General features: G+C 42.2%; 1 protein-coding gene across 1 annotated transcript in view; it reads right to left on the reverse strand.

Annotated features, from left to right (window-relative positions):
* MEP1B (meprin A subunit beta) overlaps positions 1-21,576 on the reverse strand; it is a 35,482-nt gene that overhangs the window by 4,082 nt on the left and 9,824 nt on the right. The window contains exons 6-12 of the mRNA XM_069568303.1: positions 15,045-15,162; positions 13,221-13,399; positions 10,896-11,114; positions 9,824-9,976; positions 7,090-7,305; positions 4,064-4,507; positions 2,005-2,184 (exon numbers count right to left, since the gene is read on the reverse strand). Coding sequence (XP_069424404.1) covers positions 2,005-2,184; positions 4,064-4,507; positions 7,090-7,305; positions 9,824-9,976; positions 10,896-11,114; positions 13,221-13,399; positions 15,045-15,162 — 1,509 coding nt within the window. The remainder of the gene's footprint in view (positions 1-2,004; positions 2,185-4,063; positions 4,508-7,089; positions 7,306-9,823; positions 9,977-10,895; positions 11,115-13,220; positions 13,400-15,044; positions 15,163-21,576) is intronic.

Raw genomic sequence — 21,576 nt, forward strand, 5'->3', positions numbered from 1 at the left:
TGCTACCTAAAATGTTTTCTCCCTCAATGAAAGTTATTTCTGAATCGTTTTTCCCCTGAAGTATTGCCGGGGTCCAGCCCCGGTGGATCCAGGGAATTCGAAGGGTGGACGGCGTCAGCGCGGAAAGACTTGTTTATTTATTAATGAAAGATTAGATTAAGAAACTATAGTGTAGTAAGAAGATTAAGTGGAGGAAGAGGGCTGAATAGCTTGCTTTACGCGGAAGGCCAATAAAATTCCAGACAAGGAATTTGCACCATCTACGTTGGGCCACCGGCGCCCGCTTGAATATCTAAGGGTGCCTCGCCTTAAGCTCCCTTTCTCGCGGGTCTTAACAGCCAGGGCAAGTAAGTAGACCTGGCAAGCCTCCGCGCTCCAGGTGGAGATTCAGCCTGAAGTTAAAGTAAAGAGCAGAGAGAGGGAAAGAGAGAGAAGAAGAGAGAGAGAGACACGGGGGGAGCCAGAGCCCCAAGAAACCAGGCCGGGAGACTAGTTAGAGAAGCTGGTCCAAGAAGCTGGCCCCGAGAGACTGGCCCCCTCCTTTATTGTTCAGAAGGCCTTTTATACTTTTGATAAAACACAGAGATCAATGGGTAACACAAAATTATGTAGCGTTCGCAGCTCAGACTCTTTCTATACATCATTTTGTATACAAAAGGTCTCAGGTGATTTACATTATCTTCTGGCCAAGAGGCTTGTTAACACTTTTTGGCTCTCTTCCTTAATGAATGTTAATTTTGTTTCCCCTGAAGTGTTTTTCTTTAATCTACATCTCCTTAAAGCATTAAAGTTACATCTCTATAGAACAAAGGTGCAGTGGGATATAACAAAGAAGGTACTTAACTCAAAGATCTAATGTTGCTAATACAAGGTCTACTACTTGTTTTTCTGTATACCAACTATATCTACAAATAAAGGATGTGAAAATTTGGCAGCAAATATTGACTCAACAAATGAAACCTTTAATCAGTCCTATTCTAAAGATTTTGACTCCTCGGAAGCCCCTACATTCCTAGGATGTTTTAAGCTTCCTGTGCCTCCTGCGGTCAGGAGGCCTCAAACAATCACACGCACAGCTGTGCGAGTCCTGCAGGCAGGCTAGAAAGCCATCAGAGGGTTTTTTGGATTGAAACACTCTTTCAAATGCAGAAGACTAAAGCCCTGAATTGACTTTTTCCAGAAAATGTCAGAAGAGTGGAAAAGCAGAGCACAAAAGCCGGCAGATTTTTGTTGGGGTACATGCTTAGGAATTTCCAGAGGGGTCCCTGAAGTCTGAGCATGCGTTGCGTATGTCAGCTTCCTTCCTCATGACCTTGTCACGGGCGGGATTCCTCACTGGCTCCCGGCAAAGTATCATCTAGATTTACTCTGACACTGAAATCAAAATTTCATGGGTTTTAATCACATCACCTTTTGTCACAAAAAATAGTTCTGACTTACTGAGATCCAAGTGGGTCTTTAATAGTAAATGAGTTAAAATCCTTTCACATAAAACATGGAAACCACCAGTTATTCCTGGAAAATGTTATTGGTGGCTGCCATGACTAAGAAACTTTAGAAGACAAGAGATTAATGCTGGTACTGACAAGACATATGTATGTGTGCATGAATGTGTATACATATTTAAAAGGGACAACAAAGTCCATTTCCACTTTCATTTTATGTTTTGTGTGATATTTTTATTTCTAGAATCCAAGAATTAAATTCTAGGGTATAATGGATATACTTTAGCTTATTTTTAAAGAAATTTTCTGGACTAAAGCTTTCCACTGTTGTTCCATGCAGTGGTAATTAATTTGTCCTAGCACTATCTCTGTTTCCATCTAAATTATTTTTATATTGTTAATAATTCATACAAAAAAAATCCCACTCATGCCCACTTCTTCCCACATCTCTATCTAATATATCAGAAAATAGAACCCAGAAGAACACAGTAAATAATCAATGACCACAAGAAAAAAAAAAAAAAGAATAGCTTAGAGAAAACTGTTTTTATTGACATACCTTCCATTGTCAGTAGGATATAAACATCATCTCCTTTGATAAAATCTCTGCTTTTCAGCAGTTCTTGGGTCATAAAGTTATGGAATCCACGGCCCCTACCTCTTTGAAACTGAGTTCCATTAGGGAAAATAACTTGTGCTCCCACTTTGGAAGGCCTGTCCCAAAAATAGTTTCCATTATCTGAAAAAGCAATTTATATTAATGGATTATGTTTAGCATCATCATAGCTTTTGGTGGCAGGAAAACACAGGCAATGTGAAGCACAATTAAGATGGAGCTCAAAATAATTAAATGATGTTATTGACCTGTGCTGTAGTCCCTGGCAAATCACTGGAGTTTTTCATTTATATTATCCTGATGGAAACGAGATGGCGCAGGAGAGAGGACCACACTCAGGGTTACTACAGAAAGTTTCCTGGGTAGGAGGCATAGGTAGTAAAGCTCTACACTTTTACTGACTGACCAGTGTAGAAATTCGGCTACCCATTAGAATAATTCTGTAGTGGCCTTCTGAGTTACAGACAGCCCTTTAAACCGAGTTAAATCACTGCATTACTGAGAGAGTTATTAATTTTAGCATAGAACAATTCATCTTATTAACTAAATTATTCGCCTAACATAGCAAAGTGCTTCAGGAATAGAAGACAGTGAAAAGCACTGTTTCTGGAAAAGCAGGTGATGACCCATCCAACCTTGAGACATTTTCAACATCATTCAGGGAAAAATGTTTTGAAAAAAAGATAAAGAAATTGTGAACATCAAATTCCCACATCTCTTTGTCAATACTATTTTTTTTTTCCTATCGGATTAGATTTTTATCCCCCCCCCCCCCAGCTCACTTAGGTCCATTCTTTTCATATACAGAATTCAGATTTGACAATAATATTGACCTTGTCATAATTCCATGTTTTACTTTGTTAGGTTCCCAGAGGGCAAAGGATTATTACAATTAGAAATGTGATCATTGCTTTCTGGGCACTGCATCTTTCAGTCTAGAAAGATGGGGAATGATGTCACCATTGGCAAGTCCCCCAGAACTCTTCAGTAAGAAGTTACAGTCCATTCCCACACCCTTCCCAACACTAAGAATATCTACTTAACATCTTTCTGATCAAAAACCACCCCCATTTCAAAAGCTGAGCTGTTTTTGATAATATCAGTGACAAGACAAGGACAGCATGCGTTAGGAGAACTCAGCATCTGAGACTCTCTCCCTGCCAGGCCCTTCCACAAGCTTCCCTCCTTGAACTGTAGAGACACTGTTAATAGAATTGTGGGGTTATTATTATTGTCCTGGTTTTGCTGCTGAGGACACTGAGGTTTCAAGAGATTATCAGTGCAAATTCACAATGCTAGTGAGAAGCAAACCTTGGATTTGAACCTAGGCTTGTCAGACTCTAAAACCAACAACACACCTCCTCCCAGGTGGTGCTAGTGGTAAAAAACAAACAAATAAAAAAACCCGCCTGCTACTGCAGGAGACATAAGAGACAGGGCTTGATCTCTGGGTCGAGAAGATCCCCTAGAAGAGGAAATGGCAACCCACTCCAGTATCTTTGCCTGGAGAATCCCATGGACAGAGAGGCCTGGCAGGCTATGGTCCATAGGATCACAAAGAGTTGGTCTTGATTGAAGTGACTTAGCACGCACACACTCCTCGTACAACCTTGAGAATTTAGGCGTTGTCATCAAATTCCAAGAATACAGCCAATATCTTCTCAATTTGTTGGCATCTCTGTTGATATTCCAGACAGTCTCCTGCCTGGGAGACTCTGTCCAGAATTGCTGAAGCCCTTCCCCTACATTGAAGAAGGAAATGGCAACCCAATCCAGTATTCTTTCCTGGAGAATTCCATGGACAAAGAAGCCTGTCCATGGGGTCACAAAGAGTCAGACATTACTGAGAGACTATCAGACTTTCCCCACATATCTTCTGATCCAAAGATTTGGGGCTCAAAGATTCCCTAGGTGCCTGGTTATGCATTCTCTCATTCCCAAATCATCCATCCCTCCTAGAGCAATGATTGTGTATTAATAATAAAGAAGATGAGCCACAAACCGATGGTCAGGAATGGGTCTGTCGTTAGACTCTGCTGGTTGGACATACGCTGTCGAATGTCAGGAGTTTGATCCAAGATTGTCATCGTGACTTGTTGCCAAGGACATGGCCACTCTAACTGATCATCATTGGCTCCAGAGATCAGGTGGAAATACATTCCTATTTTAGGCAAACTATATAGATCCAAGTAAATCTGAAAGGCATATCCCTTAGAAGAATAAAATGGAGGGCTGTAGAAAGACCCATCAGGGCTGCCAATGAGCTGTGTGAAATTCCTTATATGCCAGACATGATGAGGGCACCGTGTTTCTGAGAGATTGATGTCATCAATAGACAGGCCACCCAGTGAGGCACCAGCGCCTCTGACCCCTTCAAACACCACTCGAAATTTACTTGTCGCATTCAGTGTTACATGGTAAAGTTGCCAGCTGCCAGAGGGTATATCTGCAAAAGAGGTATTATTATTTCAGAGAGGATAAAGGACCATGTGGGTCACATACAAATTGACATTAGAGTCCTAATCTTCATGGCCAAAGGATCTTTCTAGAGCTGCTGCCTCCTGCAGGTGTAAGGTATGGCTTTCTTCTTCCTCCAGCTCAGGTCCAGTTACTCCGAGGCAGTTTTGTAGGGCCGAGTGGCTCTCTGGAATATTTGAATGCTTATCTAGCTCATTTTTATTCTTAGATAGATCACCATTTTCCAGACACAGGTGAGCAAACAATAGCATCTAACTCATGAGTACTCCATACCCAACTTATAAGTCACCTCCTCTCAGTCAGTTAAACGGACAAGCAAGCCCAAGACTTTACATTTGTACCAGATTCCTGTGGTCCTCAGCCAAAGCCTCCTTTAATCTACGTAAACTTTGATTGGAATATTTCCTCCACGTGCAAAATTTTCAATCAGTTTTTGGCAGTATTAGACAGGAATTCATCAGACCATAGAAGGTCCACAACCTACAGTTGGCTCCTTACATCATTTACCAGGGACTCAGCATTACAAGCTTCCCAGGTGGCACAGTGGTAAAGACTCCACCTGTCAATGCAGGAGAGGCAGATTTGATCCCTGGGTTGGGAAGATCCCCTGGCATGGCAAATGGCAAACCACTCCAGTATCCTTGCCTGGAGAATTCCAGGGACAGGGGCGTCCGGCCAGGTGGGCTACAGTCTATGGGGTTACAAAGAGTCAGACATGACTGAGCAACTGAGCATGCAAAGGCATCAGTATTTATTTGATACCTGGTACCATCTCCTTTCTTCCCAAACTGCACATCCCCCTAAACTATTACTCTCTACCCTGGAGAACAGTGCACCATAGGATATCTTGTGTTATTTTCTTATATCATACACTCAAATAAGAAGCAGTACATTAAACAATTTTTAGAAGCTCATCCCACAAAGGGAAAGAATAGCTCAGGAATTCATGTCAAATAGTAGTTAACACAGTGCCTTAAAATTTACATGTATTAGCACTTAATGAGAAACACGTAGCTTGAAAATCAGTTAGAAAGATCCAAATTACAGGAAACGCTGTTGTCCATGGAAAGACCCTGAATTGAACAAAAATCTTTCATGAGAGCTTCCCTTTGATTTTGATCAGTACTTTCAGCTTAAATTCTGGACTTCTAGGCAGGTTTCTTAAGTACACTTTGTGCTATTATCTATCAGTAATAACACCCACAGATTGCTAATACAAAGGATTATATATGTATAGTCATGTATGCATGCAATAATTTTATTTATAACCTTTTACATATGCATTAGATACATGTTATATACATGTATAATGTATGGTATATATACATGTCGGAAAAGGTAATGGCACCCCACTCCAGCACTCTTGCCTGGATGTATAATATGAGATTAAGAACCTCAGCTTAAAGTGGTCTTGAAGGGAAATATCATCTATGTTTCAGATTGTTTCTCCTTGTTAAACAGGGGGGAAATGGCATGATATATGGCATAACATGGATCAATTTTTATAATAGGTTTTAGTCAATTCATTCAAATCAAGAAGTCAATATGGGAAGCAAACAGTAATATAGTCACTAGCCTACAACCCCTCCCTTCCTCCCTCAGGGAACCTTCTGAACCATCTAATAGGTGGTCAACGTGACCCACCTCCCAGACACACGATTGGAAGGAAGGGTGGCCACCCCATCGTTATTGCCCTCTCTCCACTCCAAATTGCTCCAGCAGATACATTTAACCCAAATCATAACATTCAGAATCCTGCATTGGAATTTATGTTTTTTAGGCTACAAATTAGAGGAAGAGATCCTTCTCTAGTCTGATGGCACGTTTTTAATGTAAATGTAAAATACAAACTGCAAACTGGGAAGTGAAACAGCCAAAGCACCAGTTTTCTGGACAAAGCCCCTCTGAGATAACAGGACAGGTCCCCAGCCATGTTCAGGGACAGGTTCCATCCTACCTGCGGCCACTTTCTCTCTTCTCCATCCTATAATTTAGTTATGTTGAGCCAGTAACTCTTCCAGGTTTGCCTAATCTAGTTTCCATTCTATTTTATTATTTGCCAAGAACTAACTTCGCCAACACCAGAGACCAGTCTACAGTCTCTTAAGTGAGCGTCACGTATTCTATAGCACAGAAAGCACTTTCATTTTAGCTTCCTAACCACAGCATAAAACAAGGAGGATCAAGTTCTAGGTTCTAGGTTCATAACCCCTACCCTGTTGTAAGTGGTTGCATTAAATAAAACATTAAGATTGCCTCGCTCTGTTTGGGTTGGACATGTATGCACGGCTATATTTAAAATGGATAACCAACAAGGACCTACTGTATAGCGCAGGGAGCTCTGCTCAATGTTATGTGGCAGCCTGGCTGGGAGGGGAGTTTGGGGAAGAATGGCTACATGCATATGTATGACTGAGTCTCTTTGCTGTTCACCTGAAACTATCCTATTACAACATTGTTAATCAGCTATACCCCAATACAAGATAAAAATTTAAAAAATAAAAAGATGGCCTCACTTTGAATGTAAGAATAAAAATGTTGATACTGTACCTTTTATTTGTTCCACAAGGCTTACAGTCCTGCTCGGATGAGCCGCAGAATACTCCCTGATATAGATGTTCAGTTGGTCATCTTTACTTCCACTGTTGTACAAAAAAAATTGCAAGCACTGAAATCCTCGTTTAGGGTAAAGTATTCTACTTTCCAGTATTGCTGTGGCCCCCTCGTTTACAGAGCTACAGTTGAAATGCATGAAGAAGCCAGAACCTGTTAAGAGGATAAGAGCAGAACTGAGAAACCAGGTACTGGATACAGGGATGCATATCTTGTGGGCACTCTGTTCCCACTTAGTTCCTGCTGTATGCAGGGCACTGTTTGAGCACCGAAATGCAGATCTTGGAGCAGGCAGACTATGAAAATAGCAACATTAGATCACTTTTTTCTTACTATAGTTGTTAGTTTTCAAAAATGAAAAAAAAGGGGGGACTTCCCTGGGTCCAATGGTTGAGACTTCACCTTCCAATGCAGGAGGTGCAGGTCCAAAATCTGTTCAGGGAGTTAAGATTCCCACATGTCTGGGCCAAAAAACTAAAACATAAAACAGAAGCAGTATTGTAACAAATTCAATAAAGACTTTAAAAATGGTCCACATTAAAAAAATCTTTTAAAAAATGGGAAGAAGTGTTACCTGCTTAGTCTAGCCTCTCTCTCTCTTTCTCCATCCCTTCCTCCCTCCTACAGTAGTACCTATGGAGGGCCACTATCCACTATTCAAATCTACATTTAAAAAATATTTTTTATTGAAAATATGTGACATGCTGATGGTGATTGCAACCATGAAATTAAAAGACACTTACTCCTTGGAAGGAAGGTTATGACCAACCTAGATAGCATATTAAAAAGCAGAGACATTACTTTGCCAACAAAGGTCCGTCTAGTCAAGGCTATGGTTTTTCCAGTGGTCATGTATGGATGTGAGAGTTGGACTATAAAGAAAGCTGAGCACCGAAGAATTGATGCTTTTGAACTGTGATGTTGGAGAAGACTCTTGAGAGTCCTTGGACTGCAAGGAGATCCAACCAGTCCATTCTAAAGGAGATCAGTCTTGGGTGTTCATTGGAAGGACTGATGTTGAAGCTGAAACTCCAATACTTAGGCCACCTGATGAGAAGAGCTGACTCATTGGAAAAGACCCTGATGCTGGGAAGGATTGAGGGCAGGAGGAGAAGGGGACGACAGAGGGTGAGATGTTTGGATGGCATCACTGACTCAATGGACATGGGTTTGGGTGGACTCCGGGATTTGGACATGGAGGCCTGGCGTGCTGCGGTTCACGCGGTCGCAAAGAGTCGGACACGACTGAGTGACTGAACGGAACCATCATGTAAATTCAAGATAGGCATGTTCATTTGACACATTTATATATTGCCTTCTAATTGCCATCGTAGCAATAATTTGGCACTTCTATTTGATACATAGCATCATTTTTTTGGTGCTGGGAATAGTGAAGTCTAGTCTCTTAGCAGATTTGATGATTATAATATAATATTGTTGCCTATATTCATGATGCTGTACATTCCATCTCTAGGGCTAATTTACTATTTCTTACAAGCTTGTACCTTTAAACAATATCTGTCCTGTCCTCACCAACCCCCATAAAAGAAAAAGGAGAAGCACTTCCATGCTCTTAGAGACCCCAAGCCTTGCCCAGACCATCTGAGCTGTCAAGCAACAGTCCTGGGTTCTGAAATCTAGTTTCACCTATCTGCTGCCAGAAATTGGCAAATAAATAAAAACGTGGTACCTGTAGCTAAAAAATGATTATTTGATTCAAAACAAAATTTCAGTAGAAATGTTTACTCATCTGAGTAAAATTAAATACACTGTACTTTCTACCTTCATTCCTGTTTGCAACAGGAATGTGTAACCTCAACCAGCTGAAGTTGCGAAATGGATTAATTCCCAGTCTGGTGCTGTTCACTGGAAGATCTCTTGGATTCTGAAAGCTTCGAGGAAACAAAACCCCACTGCTCCAGAGGTAAGAGTCCTTCCAGAGAGTGGCAGCACCCCCACCTCCTTGCAATGGGCATATATTATGGGTAGAGGCCTCACAGAGCCCAGGGCTGGCCCATGGGGAAAAAAGCAAACTCAGACAGTAAAAGCAAAGAAATTAACCATATCCTTATATCATACAGAACCAATTCTTGAGTAGCACTAGTGGGCTATCATTAGTAATTCTAATACAAATAAGAATTCAAATTGCAGTATTTCACAGCAAAGAAAAAGGCTACCTAGAGCCTGTTATACAGAGTGAAGCAAGTCAGAGAAAAATAAATATTGTATATTACTGCATATCTATGAAATCTAGACAAATGGAACTAATGAACTTATTTGCAGGGCAGCAATGGAGACACAGACCTAGAGAACAGACTTTCCACACAGCAGGGGAAGAAAAGGGTGAGACAAACTGGGAGAGCAGTATGGAGACATGTACATTACCATATGTAAAATAGATAGCTAGTGGGAAGTTGCAAGTTACAGAGAAAACAGGGAGCTCAGCCCTGTGCTAAGTGATGACCTAGAGGAGTGGGAAAGGGTGGGAGGTGGGAGGGGGGTTCAAGAGGGAGGGGACATGTGTATACCTATTCATGTTGATGTATGGCAGAAACTAGCACAGTATTGTAAAGCCATTATCCTCCCATTAAAACTAAATTTAAAAAGAAGAAAGGAAGAAAAAGGCTTGAAGCACTGAGAATAAAACCCAGAAGAATCTCACTCCTGTTACCTCTGCACCGGCCCATGTTGGAGTGATCGCTCTCCGGCCCCTCAGAGACCTGGGAGAGCCGCTGCCAGTCAGCACTGTCTGCTGAACTCTGAATCATCCCACACACATTTTCCAGCTCAAAATCGCACGACTCCATAAAGCTCAAGGAGGAGGCTACAAAAGCAACAGAAACAATTACTGACATGCAGATCGAACACAATAAGCTAAGTAGTAAAAACAGCTCATCCCGAAGAACTAGGAATTCGAGGGTGATATTAAAGGGGACTCGCCGCTGAGTCAGGGTGATGGTGGCTTGAAGATCTCTTGATATCTGCAAAACCAAGACAATCGACCAACTGTGAGTTCTGTATAGGCTGCCTCCCTGAGTCTTGTTTATCAGATTAACTAACTGTGTTCGAAACCTGAGTAGAGCCGCTTCCCCGGTGGTCCAGTGGCTTACACTCTGTGTTCTCAATGCAGAGGGCCCAGGTTCCATCCTTAGTCAAGGGACCAGATCTTACATGCCACACCTGACTGAGTTTGCATGCTGCAACTAAAGAGTGTTTTTGCATGCCACAACTAAAAAGATCCTGCATGCTGCGGTGAAGATCAAAGATTTCAAGTGCTACAACTAAAACCTGGAGCAACCAAATAAATATTCTAAAAAGAAAGAAATATGAGTCTACACTCCTCTAGTTATTCAGATTAATAAACCACAACTCAAGTTATTTGAACTCATTTATATTATGACTGTATACTTCATTTGGACTGAAAAGAGTTTTGAATATAGTTGGTCTATACATTTGAGTTAGCAACAGTTTCAGAAACTTGAAGGGGGCATGCTGTGACAGGACTCAGTTGGTTTTTAAATCTGAAGCCCAGAACACATGAGAAGAAAAATGCTACTTCCATGTTGTCATTTGGGATCTGGGTGCTAATCTTTTTTTGTTTGTTTGTTTCCTTTCTGAACATCAAACTTCAACTATCAACCTACAATTAACTAACTATAATTTCAGAAAACCCAGCACAGAGTAGAATGTTTTCCTACAGAGCAGAGAGGAAGAGAGATCCTGTCAAAGAATCTGTCACATACAGCAGTTATACAGTTGATTCAACTTTAAGACATCAGAGTCACTGAAATCCATTCGCTGGCCAATCACATCCATGAAGTCTGGGACCCTTGTTACAATTGTAGGTTCTGATCCATTTCCGAATGCAGTTTTACTGTAGTGCATCACTGAGCTGTAATCATAGGGAACGTTCAAGGAATCTATTACTTGATCATCATAGAAGTCAAAATTTCTCTCTTTGCCTAAATGATAAATAAAAATTTTAATTACAAAATTTAGTTTATCTTACTCCAAAGACTGTTAACTTAGAAATAAAGACAATAAAACATTGTGCAACATTGGTTACAACTAACACTTGATGGTATTTCAAGAGTGCTTCAAATATTCCTGTATTGGAATAGGCTATTCAAACTTAGAATTATTATACCACCTGTCATGCTGAACTTGTCTAAGGTTTCACTGCAGCCCAAAGTTGGACTTGAGCATTTGGCCTAAGGTTCTAAAAACTGCTAATGGAAAGCTATGGCTTTTCCAGTAGTCACAAATGGATGTGAGAATTGGACCATAAAGAAGGCTGAGTGCTGAAGAACTGATGTTTTCAAACTGTGGTACTGGGGAAGACTCTTGAGAGTCTCTTGGACTGCAAGGAGATCAAACCAGTCAAAGGAAATCAAGACAGGGAAGCCTGGCATGCTGCAGTCCATGGGGTTGCAAAGAGTCAGACACAGCTTAGCAACTGAATAACAACAGTGGGTAGAAAGGGTCTAAAAGGTATTATTGAAACACTCAGTGTCATTGACTGCAATGACGAGATGTAGGTATTTTCACTGGATGAAGATGAAAACAATTGGGAGGTGTGATGGGATGGGATGGGGATGATGATGCAGGAAGGATTTATATCATCAGTGATTTCTCAGTTACTGGAATATGTGTAGATGTATGTAAATAAATACATTTAGAGAAGATTCCTGACCACTTAGCATCACTACAAATGGGTCTGATCATCAATGCATAAAGATGCATTATCAAATCAAGGCAGAAGTTTCTCACAAAAATAAGACATTGGAAACCTGAAGAACGAGGCCCTGGGTTGAAGCTAAGCACTTCTCTTGCTCTAGAAATCTTTTAGACTTGGCTATAATGTCTTCCCCCAGACTGTGGGTCAGGGCAAATGCAGGGGCAACTAATGTGATGTTGGGATTGTGGTGTCAGGGGCCCTCAGCACACAGCAGCCCTCACTGGCCTCATTTGATAGCCATGTCATCCCTCCCCTCTCACTTCTCTGCCTCCCCATCCCCCTCACCATATCCTATGGAGGCAAGACAGATGGAGAAACGAAATGTCACTGCAGAAAACATGAGTTCTAGTCGGACATGGATATTACAACCTTTCTGGAGATTTCCCTGGAGATCCAGTGGCTAAGACTCCATGCTCCCAATGCAAGAGGCCCAGGTCTGATCCCTGGTCTGGGAAATAGATCCCACATACTGCAACAAAGACCCATGTGGCACAACTAAGACCCAGTGCAGCCAAACAAACACATTTGGGGGAGGGGGGTAGGGGTGGAGAAATCTTTCTGACTTTGAGCACAAAGTCACAAAAAGTTCCAGCTGTTCAACTACTGCAGCGTTCCGCAATATGGGCTCCAAAGGATTATACAACCAAATACTCCAAAAAAAAAAAAAAAAAAAAGACCATGATCAAGTCACTTTGGAAAACGCTCCTGCTGGAGATTTGCAATTCACGTTAGTCGAGCAAAGACTCCGAACAGTACAATAGTGTAAATAGCTAAGTGTAATTTCTTTTAACCTAGGATTTCCCAAATTAATTTGACCACAGATTCCTTTCTACAAAACACCTGCGAAAAAATTGTGGGACAGTGCTCCATAAAATACTCTTTAGGAAACACTGTTTCCTAACATCACATCCAGCTCAAACTGGGGTTCTGGAAAACTGTTCCCCAATGGCCATCAGGGACTTCATCTCTTACTGAGTTAGAGCCAAATATGCTCAGCCGTGTCCAACTCTTGGTGACCCTATAGATTATAGCCTGCCAGGCTCCTTGTCCATGGGATTCTCCAGGCAAGAATACTAGAGTGAGTAGCCATTCCCTTCTCCAGGGGGTCTTTCCAACCTAGGGATCAAATCTGTGTCTCTTGCATCTCCTGCATTGGCAGGCAGATTCTTTACCACTAGCACCACTTGGGAAGCCCAGAGCCAAATGAAGTAAGATCAAAACATCAGAGTTTTCCCATTATTAATAGACAACACCAATGGCAGAAGAAAGCACATGTTTAGAGATCCAGTATTTACGTTTAAAACAATGTAAAACAACAAGATAAACCTACCTGAAATAATTCTGTTCCAAATTATGCTGACGTAGTCATTCCGATCGGACCGTGACTGTTCATGCCAGAACCCAAGGGCATGGAGAAACTCATGTTGAACCGTTGCTATTTTGTCACAGCCCTCTCCGATGGACAGTTGTTGCATCCCAGTAAATTGCTTCCCCACTGAAGACCAGCAGCTGACAGGGGAGTTTACAGTACAAGGAGGAGAGGCTTTTATATTGATGCAGGTTAAGGTCTTAGAGCTAAATCCCTAATGCCTAATCTACTGGTTACCTAAGATCCTAGATCTTTCACTTGTGTCTAAACACCGTGCACTTCTCCCAAAACCCAGTGAGGTATGAAAAGCCTTCCAGACCAGATGATCTTTGGAGAACTTGGGCTGACACCAAATGTTAAGGAGTAATTCACCCTCCACTCGGCCTGGCCTGATTTTTTCTGAATATCCCCAAATTTTTCAGATGGTCCTTGAATAAGGGTTCTATACAGGTAGAGAAACTACTCAGAACTGCTGACCTTGAGTCAAATAACTATCATCTTCTTAAGCAAAGTAGTAAGAGTTCTCGGATAGCAAGGAGATCAAACCAGTCAATCCTAAAGGAAATCAACCCTGAATATTAATTGAAGGAACTGATGCTGAAACTGAAGTTCCAATACTTTGGCCACCTGATGCGAAGAGCTGACTCACTGGAAAAGACCCTAATGCTGGGAAAGATTGGAGACAAAAGGAGAAGAGGGCAACAGAGGATGAGATGTTTGGATGGTATCACAGATTCAATGGACATGAACTTGGGCAAACTCTGGGAGATGGTGAGGGACAGAGGGGCCCAGTGTGCTGCAGACCATGGGGTCACAAAGAGCCGGACATGACTGAGAGACTGAACAACAACAACAAGAGTTCTTCGGTTAAAATAAATTTAAATACACATGCTTGCATGCGTACAGATGGGTTTTACTTGAAGGCAGAAGTAAGGAGCTTATTAGAACTCCCCTGGTGATCTAGTGGCTAAGATTCCAAGCTTCCAATGCAAGGGGCCTGAATTCAATCCCTAGTCAGGGAACTAGATCCCACATGCCCCAACTAAGACCTGAGGTAGCTAAATAAGTAGATATTAAAAAAAAAAAAAAAAAGAGTGGCTTCCTTGGTGCCTTAGTGGTAAAGAATCTGCCTGCCAAAGCAGAAGACACGGGTTCGCTCCTTGGTTCGGGAAGACCCCACATAGCACAGAGCAACTGGGCACGGGCACCACAGCTATTGAGCCTGTGCTCTAGAGCCCATGTGCCATAACTACCGATGTCTGAGTGCCCTAGAGCCCAAGCTCTGCAACAAGAGAAGCCACCGCAATGAGAAACCCACACACCAAAACTAGAGCGTAGCCCCCACTCACCACAACTAAAGAAAAGCCCAGGCAGCAACACAGACCCAACACTGCTAAACTAAATAAATAAAAGAAATAAATGGCACCCCACTCCAGTACTCTTGCCTGGAGAATCCCACGGACAGAGGAGCCTGGTGGGCTGCAGTCCATGGGGTTGCAAAGAGTAGGACACGACTGAGCAAATACACTTACTTAAGGAGTGCGGAAACTACAAACAGGCTGAAGGTCAGAGTCTTAGGGCGGATGGCATGTGACCCCACCCTCCTTGTCTTTACAAGGTTGAGACAGTGCAGTCTGGTTTTATGGCGAGAGGGAAACTACATCCAGCAAATAGCAATGGAAGCCCCAGCCTCCCTCAAGGTTAGGGTCCAGGGCAATCACTATGATGCAATGTCCCAGCCACAGCAATTCTCAGAACACTTAGAAGACAAACTCTTCAATTTACCCATTGCCCTTGAACACTGATATATAGCTGGGTTCTCCAGACCAAGGCTTGAAGTCAATGCATGATTTTAGGCGATAGCGTTCAAATGCCTTGAGAATAACCCCCCTGGCATTCATCTCTGAAGGGAGAAAACAAACAAAAATAAACTTATTAAAATTATCACCATTGAACAATTCACCATGGAAACAGGGCCTGTAATATATTGTTTATCATGAATTAATCCCTCTATGAAAATTTAGCATTTTATTTTTTACAAAACTTAGTATACAGTATCAATTAAGTATCACATGTAAGTATTTGGTTGTTCTTCAGATTATCTTATTTTGCCCCATGTATATTTCTCTGGAGCCAGGATAGTGCAGAAAGCAAAAAAAAAAAAAAAAAGGAGGGGGCGTTTCCTTACTTCTGAGAACACATATACTCATTCACAGACAACCAAAATGAACCATCACTGTCACATGCTTCATCTAAGAAGCTATAATATATATTTAAAGGCCTGCAGCAGAGTTTTTAATCTGAAGACCTTGAGATGAGAGGGACCATGAATATGTTGAGATAGTATTCAAAGAATTATGTCTATACCTCTATTCATATCTATCTCAGCAAAGTGCAATTTCTGGGGAGAGCGTTCATAAGATTCTCAAATGAGTTCAGGGTCTAAAATATGAATAAGAACAACTGCTTCCAAGTTGACTGCTGCTAACAGTTTAGATAGAACAGTGCTCAAAGAAGGCAGGGGCAAGAAACCAATAAAGGTATGCAGGAAAAGAAGCTCAGAGGGCAATCTGGGGGAAGGGGCCATATCAGGTGCATATGAAGAGATAGTCACAAATCAGAGCAGGTACTGGTGAAGTGAAGGATGGTGGCTGCCAGCAGTGGGTGACCATATGGCAGAGAAGATGGTGTGTTGACTGGTTCCAACCAGACACACCTGGGTTCTCTCCTATCCTCACTACTTACTTTTTTTTCTAAACCAGAGTCAAACATGACTGAGCAGCTAACTTTATGCTTTTTATACAATTAAAACAATGAACAACTGTTAAGTTAGAAATTTAACAATTATAAAAACAATTAACCATTCAAAAGTAAACATTGCAGGGGCAATTTCATACATGCATAATGTTCTTCAACAACTTGTCTGTCTAGTTCCAAAACGCCTTCATCACCCCAAGAGGACACTTTGTACCCATTAAACCACTGCGTTCTCTCTGTATGGATTTTCTTATTCTGTGAAAAGTGAAAAGTCTTAGTTGCTTAGAGTGCCCAACTCTTTGTAACCCCATGGACTGTAACCTACAAGGTTCCTCTGTTTGTGGAATGCTCCAGGCGAGACTACTGGAGTGGGTTGCCATTCCCTTCTCCAGGGTATCTTCCCAATCCAGGAACTGAACCCAGATCTCCCGAATAACAGGCAGATTATTTATGGTCTGAACCACCAGGGAAGCCCCATTCCTATTCTAGTCCTTCCTATTTTTTTTAACTGGAGGACAATTGCTTTACAATATTGTGTTGGTTCCTGCCATACAACAACATGAATCAGCCATCAGTATATCTATGTCCCCTCTATCTAGAGCCTCCTTCCCACCACCCCTCATCCCACCCCTCTAGGTCATCACACCACGAGGATGAGCCCCTTGTGTTATATAACAACTTCCCATTAGCTTTCTATCCATTTACTATTGATGCATAATCTTTGCCAATTTAATTCACCTTTGGAGTTTTGGTATTATCACAAGACCAGCTAAGAGGGGAAATAAAATCGACTTTGCAGGAATATTGTAAGACTAGCACAGAAAGAAGAGTGAAGTTCCAAGCACAGTAGTCCCCATGGATCTGCGGTTTCACTTTCTGTGGGTTTGGTTACCTGCCATCAACCAAAGTCCAAAAATATTGAATGGAAAACTGCAGACATAAGAGTTGATGATCATGAAACTGCATGCCGCTCTGAGCAGCCTGAGGAAATCTTGTGCCACACTGCTCCATCCCACCAGGGATTCCCCAATCTTAGATGTCCATCATCTGCTTTCAATATCCACTCATCGGCCTCATCAAGGCTCAATGACCCAGCATCACCCAAAGCAGATAATCCTCCTTCTGATGTGTCATCAGAACATCAATAGTAGCCTAATGACGCACATAGGACCTAAAATCCATGAATCTCTAACAGGCACTCAGAATTCAACCATTTACAATATCACACAAATGATACATGCTCAGGGACGTCCCTCATGGTCCAGTGGTTGAGAATTCACCTTCCAATGCAGAGGATTTGGGTTCAGTCCCTCATGGGGACCAAGATCCCACACACCAACAGGCAACTAAGCTCACATGCTGCAACTAAGACCCAATGTAGCTTAATAAATATTTTAAAAATAATAATTTTTTAAAATTATAAGTTTTCTAAAAGTAGCTATGAAAAAATAACACATGGTTATTATAAATAAATAATGAAAGAGAAGAGTGAAAAAGTTGGCTTAAAGCTCAACATTCAGAAAACGAAGATCATGGCATCCGGTCCCATCACTTCATGGGAAATAGATGGGCAAACAGTGGAAACAGTGTCAGACTTTATTTTGGGGCTCCAAAATCACCGCAGATGTGAAATTAAAGCCTTGGGTATCATCTGACTGCTAGTGGCAACTCTCCTGAACGGGGTAACAAAGCAACCGTGTGTAGCTTCCCATGAGTGAGTTACAGTTGCAAGCCTGAGTGCCAGATTTGAGGTGAGTGGTAGGAAGTAAGAAATGGAGGAGAAGGGTTAAAGGTGGGTCTAGAAATGAAGATCAAGGTCCAGGAGCAGGAAGGGGCTGCAGCCATGAAATTAAAAGACACTTACTCCTTGGAAGAAAAGTTATGACCAACCTAGGTAGCATGTTCAAAAGCAGAGACATTACTTTGCTGACTAAGGTCCGTCTAGTCAAGGCTATGGTTTTTTCCTGTGGTCATGTATGGATATGAGAGTTGGACTGTGAAGAAAGCTGAGCACCGAAGAATTGATGCTTTTGAACTGTGGTGTTGGAGAGTCCCATGGACTGCAAGGAGATCCAACCAGCCCATTCTGAAGGAGATAAGCCCTGGGATTTCTTTGGAAGGAATGATGCTAAAGCTGAAACTCCAGTACTCTGGCCACCTCATGCTAAGAGTTGACTCATTAGAAAAGACTCTGATGCTGGGAGGGATTGGGGGCAGGAGGAGAAGGGGACGACAGAGGATGAGATGGCTGGATGGCTTCACTGACTCGATGGATGTGAATCTGAATGAACTCCGGGAGTTGGTGTTGGACAGGGAGGCCTGGCGTGCTGCGAATCATGGAGTTGCAAAGAGTCAGACACGACTGAGCGACTGAACTGAACTGAAGCCCCTTCCTGCTCCTGGACCTTGATCTTCATTTCTAGACCCACCTTTAACCCTTCTCCTCCACTTCTTACTTCCTACCACTCACCTCAAATCTGGCACTCAGGCTTGCAACTGTAACTCACTCATGGGAAGCTACACACGGTTGCTTTGTTACCCCTTCAGGAGAGTTGCCACTAGCAGCCAGATGATACCCAAGGCTTAAGCTAAAAGACTAAAGCCCTACTGGTAGAGTTTCATACGGAAAACAGTACGGAGGTTTCTCAAAAAAGCAAAATAGAACTGCCATATGACCACTCCTGTGTATATACCTGAAAAAAACAAAAACACACCACCATCTGAAAAGACACAACGCCCCCCCCCACCCCCGCCAATGTTTATAGCAGCACTATTAACAATTGCCAGGATATGAAAGCAACCTAAGTGTCCATCAAGAGAAGAATGGAGGGACCTCCCTGGTGGTCCAGTAGCTAAGACTCCATGCTCCAAATGCAGGACACCCAGGTTCAGTCCTTCATCAGGGAACTAGATCCCACAAGCCACAGCTAAGAGTTTGCATCCTGTAGCTAAAGATCCAGCATACTGCAGCTGAGACCCAGGAAGGCCAAATAAATAAATAAATATTTCTTTTAAAAAAAAAGTTCCTTAACTTTGTAAAATTTTTAAAAAAAGAACCCAGATAAATGGATTACGAAGATTAAGTACATGAGGGAGTACCACTCAGTCATGAAGAAGAACAAATTTTTGCCCTTTACAGAAACATGAATGGACTTGGAGGCAATTACACAAGTGAAATAAGTCAGAGAGAAGAAAGAAAAATAGTGCGCTGCTGCTGCTGCTAAGTCGCTTCAGTCGTGTCTGACTCTGTGCAACCCCACCAGGCTCCACTGTCCCTGGGAGTCTCCAGGCAAGAATGCTGGAGTGGGTTGCCCTTTCCTTCTCCAATGCATGAAAGTGAAAGTGAAAGTGAAGTCACTCAGTCGTACCCAACTCTTAGCGACCCCATGGACTGCAGCCTACCAGGCTCCCCCATCCATGGGATTTTCCAGGTGACAGTACTGGAGTGGGTTGCCATTGCCTTCTCCAATAAATACTATAGATATCACTTATATGTGGAATTTTTAAAGTACAACAAACTAGGTAATATAACAAAAAAGAAGCAGACTCACAGATGTAGAGAACAAACTGGTGGTTACCAGAGGAGAGATGGAAGGGGGCTGGGGTAATATAAGGGTAGGGGATTAAGAGGTACAAGCTATTAGGTATAAAATAAGCTATAAGGATATACTGTACAAATGAGGAATATAGCCAATATTTTGTAATGAGGAAAAGTGTAGTATAACTTGTAAACATTTTAAATCACTATATTGTATACTTGTCAATTCAGTTCAGTTCAGTTGCTCAGTCATGTCCGACTCTGCGACCCCATGAATTGCAAAACGCCAGGCCTCTCTGTCCATCACCAACTCCTGGAGTTCACTCAAACTCACATCCGTCGAGTCAGTGATGCCATCCAGCCATCTCATCCTCTGTCGTCCCCTTCTCCTGCTCCCAATCCCTCCCAGCATCAGTCTTTTCCAATGAGTCAACTCCTCGCATGAGGTGGCCGAAGTACTGGAATTTCAGCTTTAGCATCATTCCTTCCACAGAACACCCATGGCTTCAACAATCTCCCATACTCTTAGCAACTCCCTGTTAAGATTTCTCTATCTTGAATGGCCAGACCAGACACCAAGACATCATATGGTGTCTCCACCACAGTGAGCCTGAAGCATTTCAAATCCTGCATGCCAAAAAGCAATTTCCACCATACTTCTCCATCACTCCCTCTTCAAGACATATTCCCTATTCTTGTTAAAGTCATTGCCATCCACCCAGTCACCTAAGAATGAATCCTGGGCACTAGCCCTTCTTTCCCTAGACCCATCTTCTTGATCTCTCACAGTGAATCACCAAATCTAATTGCTTCCTAAGCCTCTTGTAGAATGATTCACTCTTGTCTATCATCACTGAGAGTCTTGGTTTAGAAACGCTTTAATCCTTCTCTGAATTTCTTCAACAGTCTAACTGATCTCCATACTCTTTTTTCTGCGCCTCTGGTAATACATCTTCTGGACTGCAACCAGAGTGATAATGATCTCATTTCTGCACTAAAACCTTTGGTGGTTCCACATGACCCTTGGTATACACACCAAGTTCTTTAACCCAGGAAAGACTCAAGGCTGGATTCTGCCTACCTGTTCAACTTCATTATCTCCCCACTCTCAACCTAATTCTAACCAGTGGCTTTCTCCTTTCCCCATGCCTTTGCACATAGTGATCTGTCTTCTTAGAGCATTCTTCCGTTGCTGTCAGAGGCTGCACTAGCCCACACAGTGCCTTAGAAAGAAGCACCCCACTATACACCAGAAACTAACATAATATTATAAATCAAACATACTTTAATTAAGAAAGGAAGGAAGAATGGAAAGAGGGAAGGAAGAAACGGGCACCAAATCTGAGCAGATACTGCCAGTACTGTCTTGGTATGTGGATGAATAGCACTTCATCCAAAGAGATGAATGCCTCTTGATGAATATGATGCAAACGTAATTTCAGTCCCACTTGCCCCACCTCCCCCGGCACCTCTGTGTGAAGTACAACTTGCACAAGCTTCACAGCAGCCCTACTGCACAGGGTCACTTGCTCCCTGTTGTATATGCCTTTATATCTAGCTTGAGTTAAATGTCCTCCAATAGGCTCCCATAGGTCTTTGAACATATATCATCAATCATAATATTTATTCCATTCTATACAATTAGCTTTTGATTTATAATTATTTCTACTGAAATGAGGCTTCCTAGGTTGTGCTAATGAAAAAGAATCTGCCTGCCAATGCAAGAGATGCAAAAGACACGAGTTCAATCTCTGGGTCAGAAAGAGTCCCTGGAGTAGGAAAGAGCAATCCACTCCAGTATCTTGCCTCGAGAATTCCATGGACAGAGGAGCCTGTAGGCTACAGTCCTTGGGGTCGCAAAGAGTTGGACATGACTGAGCACACACACTGAAATATATGATGTTAGTCACTCAGTCAATGTCCAACTCATTGTGACCCCGTGGACTGTATAGCCCACCAGGCTCCTCTGTCCATGGGATTTTCCCAGCAAGAATACTGGAGTGAGTTGCCATTCCCTCCTCC

This window comes from Ovis canadensis, chromosome 23, assembly GCF_042477335.2.
Source record: "Ovis canadensis isolate MfBH-ARS-UI-01 breed Bighorn chromosome 23, ARS-UI_OviCan_v2, whole genome shotgun sequence".
Classification (NCBI taxonomy): domain Eukaryota; kingdom Metazoa; phylum Chordata; class Mammalia; order Artiodactyla; family Bovidae; genus Ovis; species Ovis canadensis.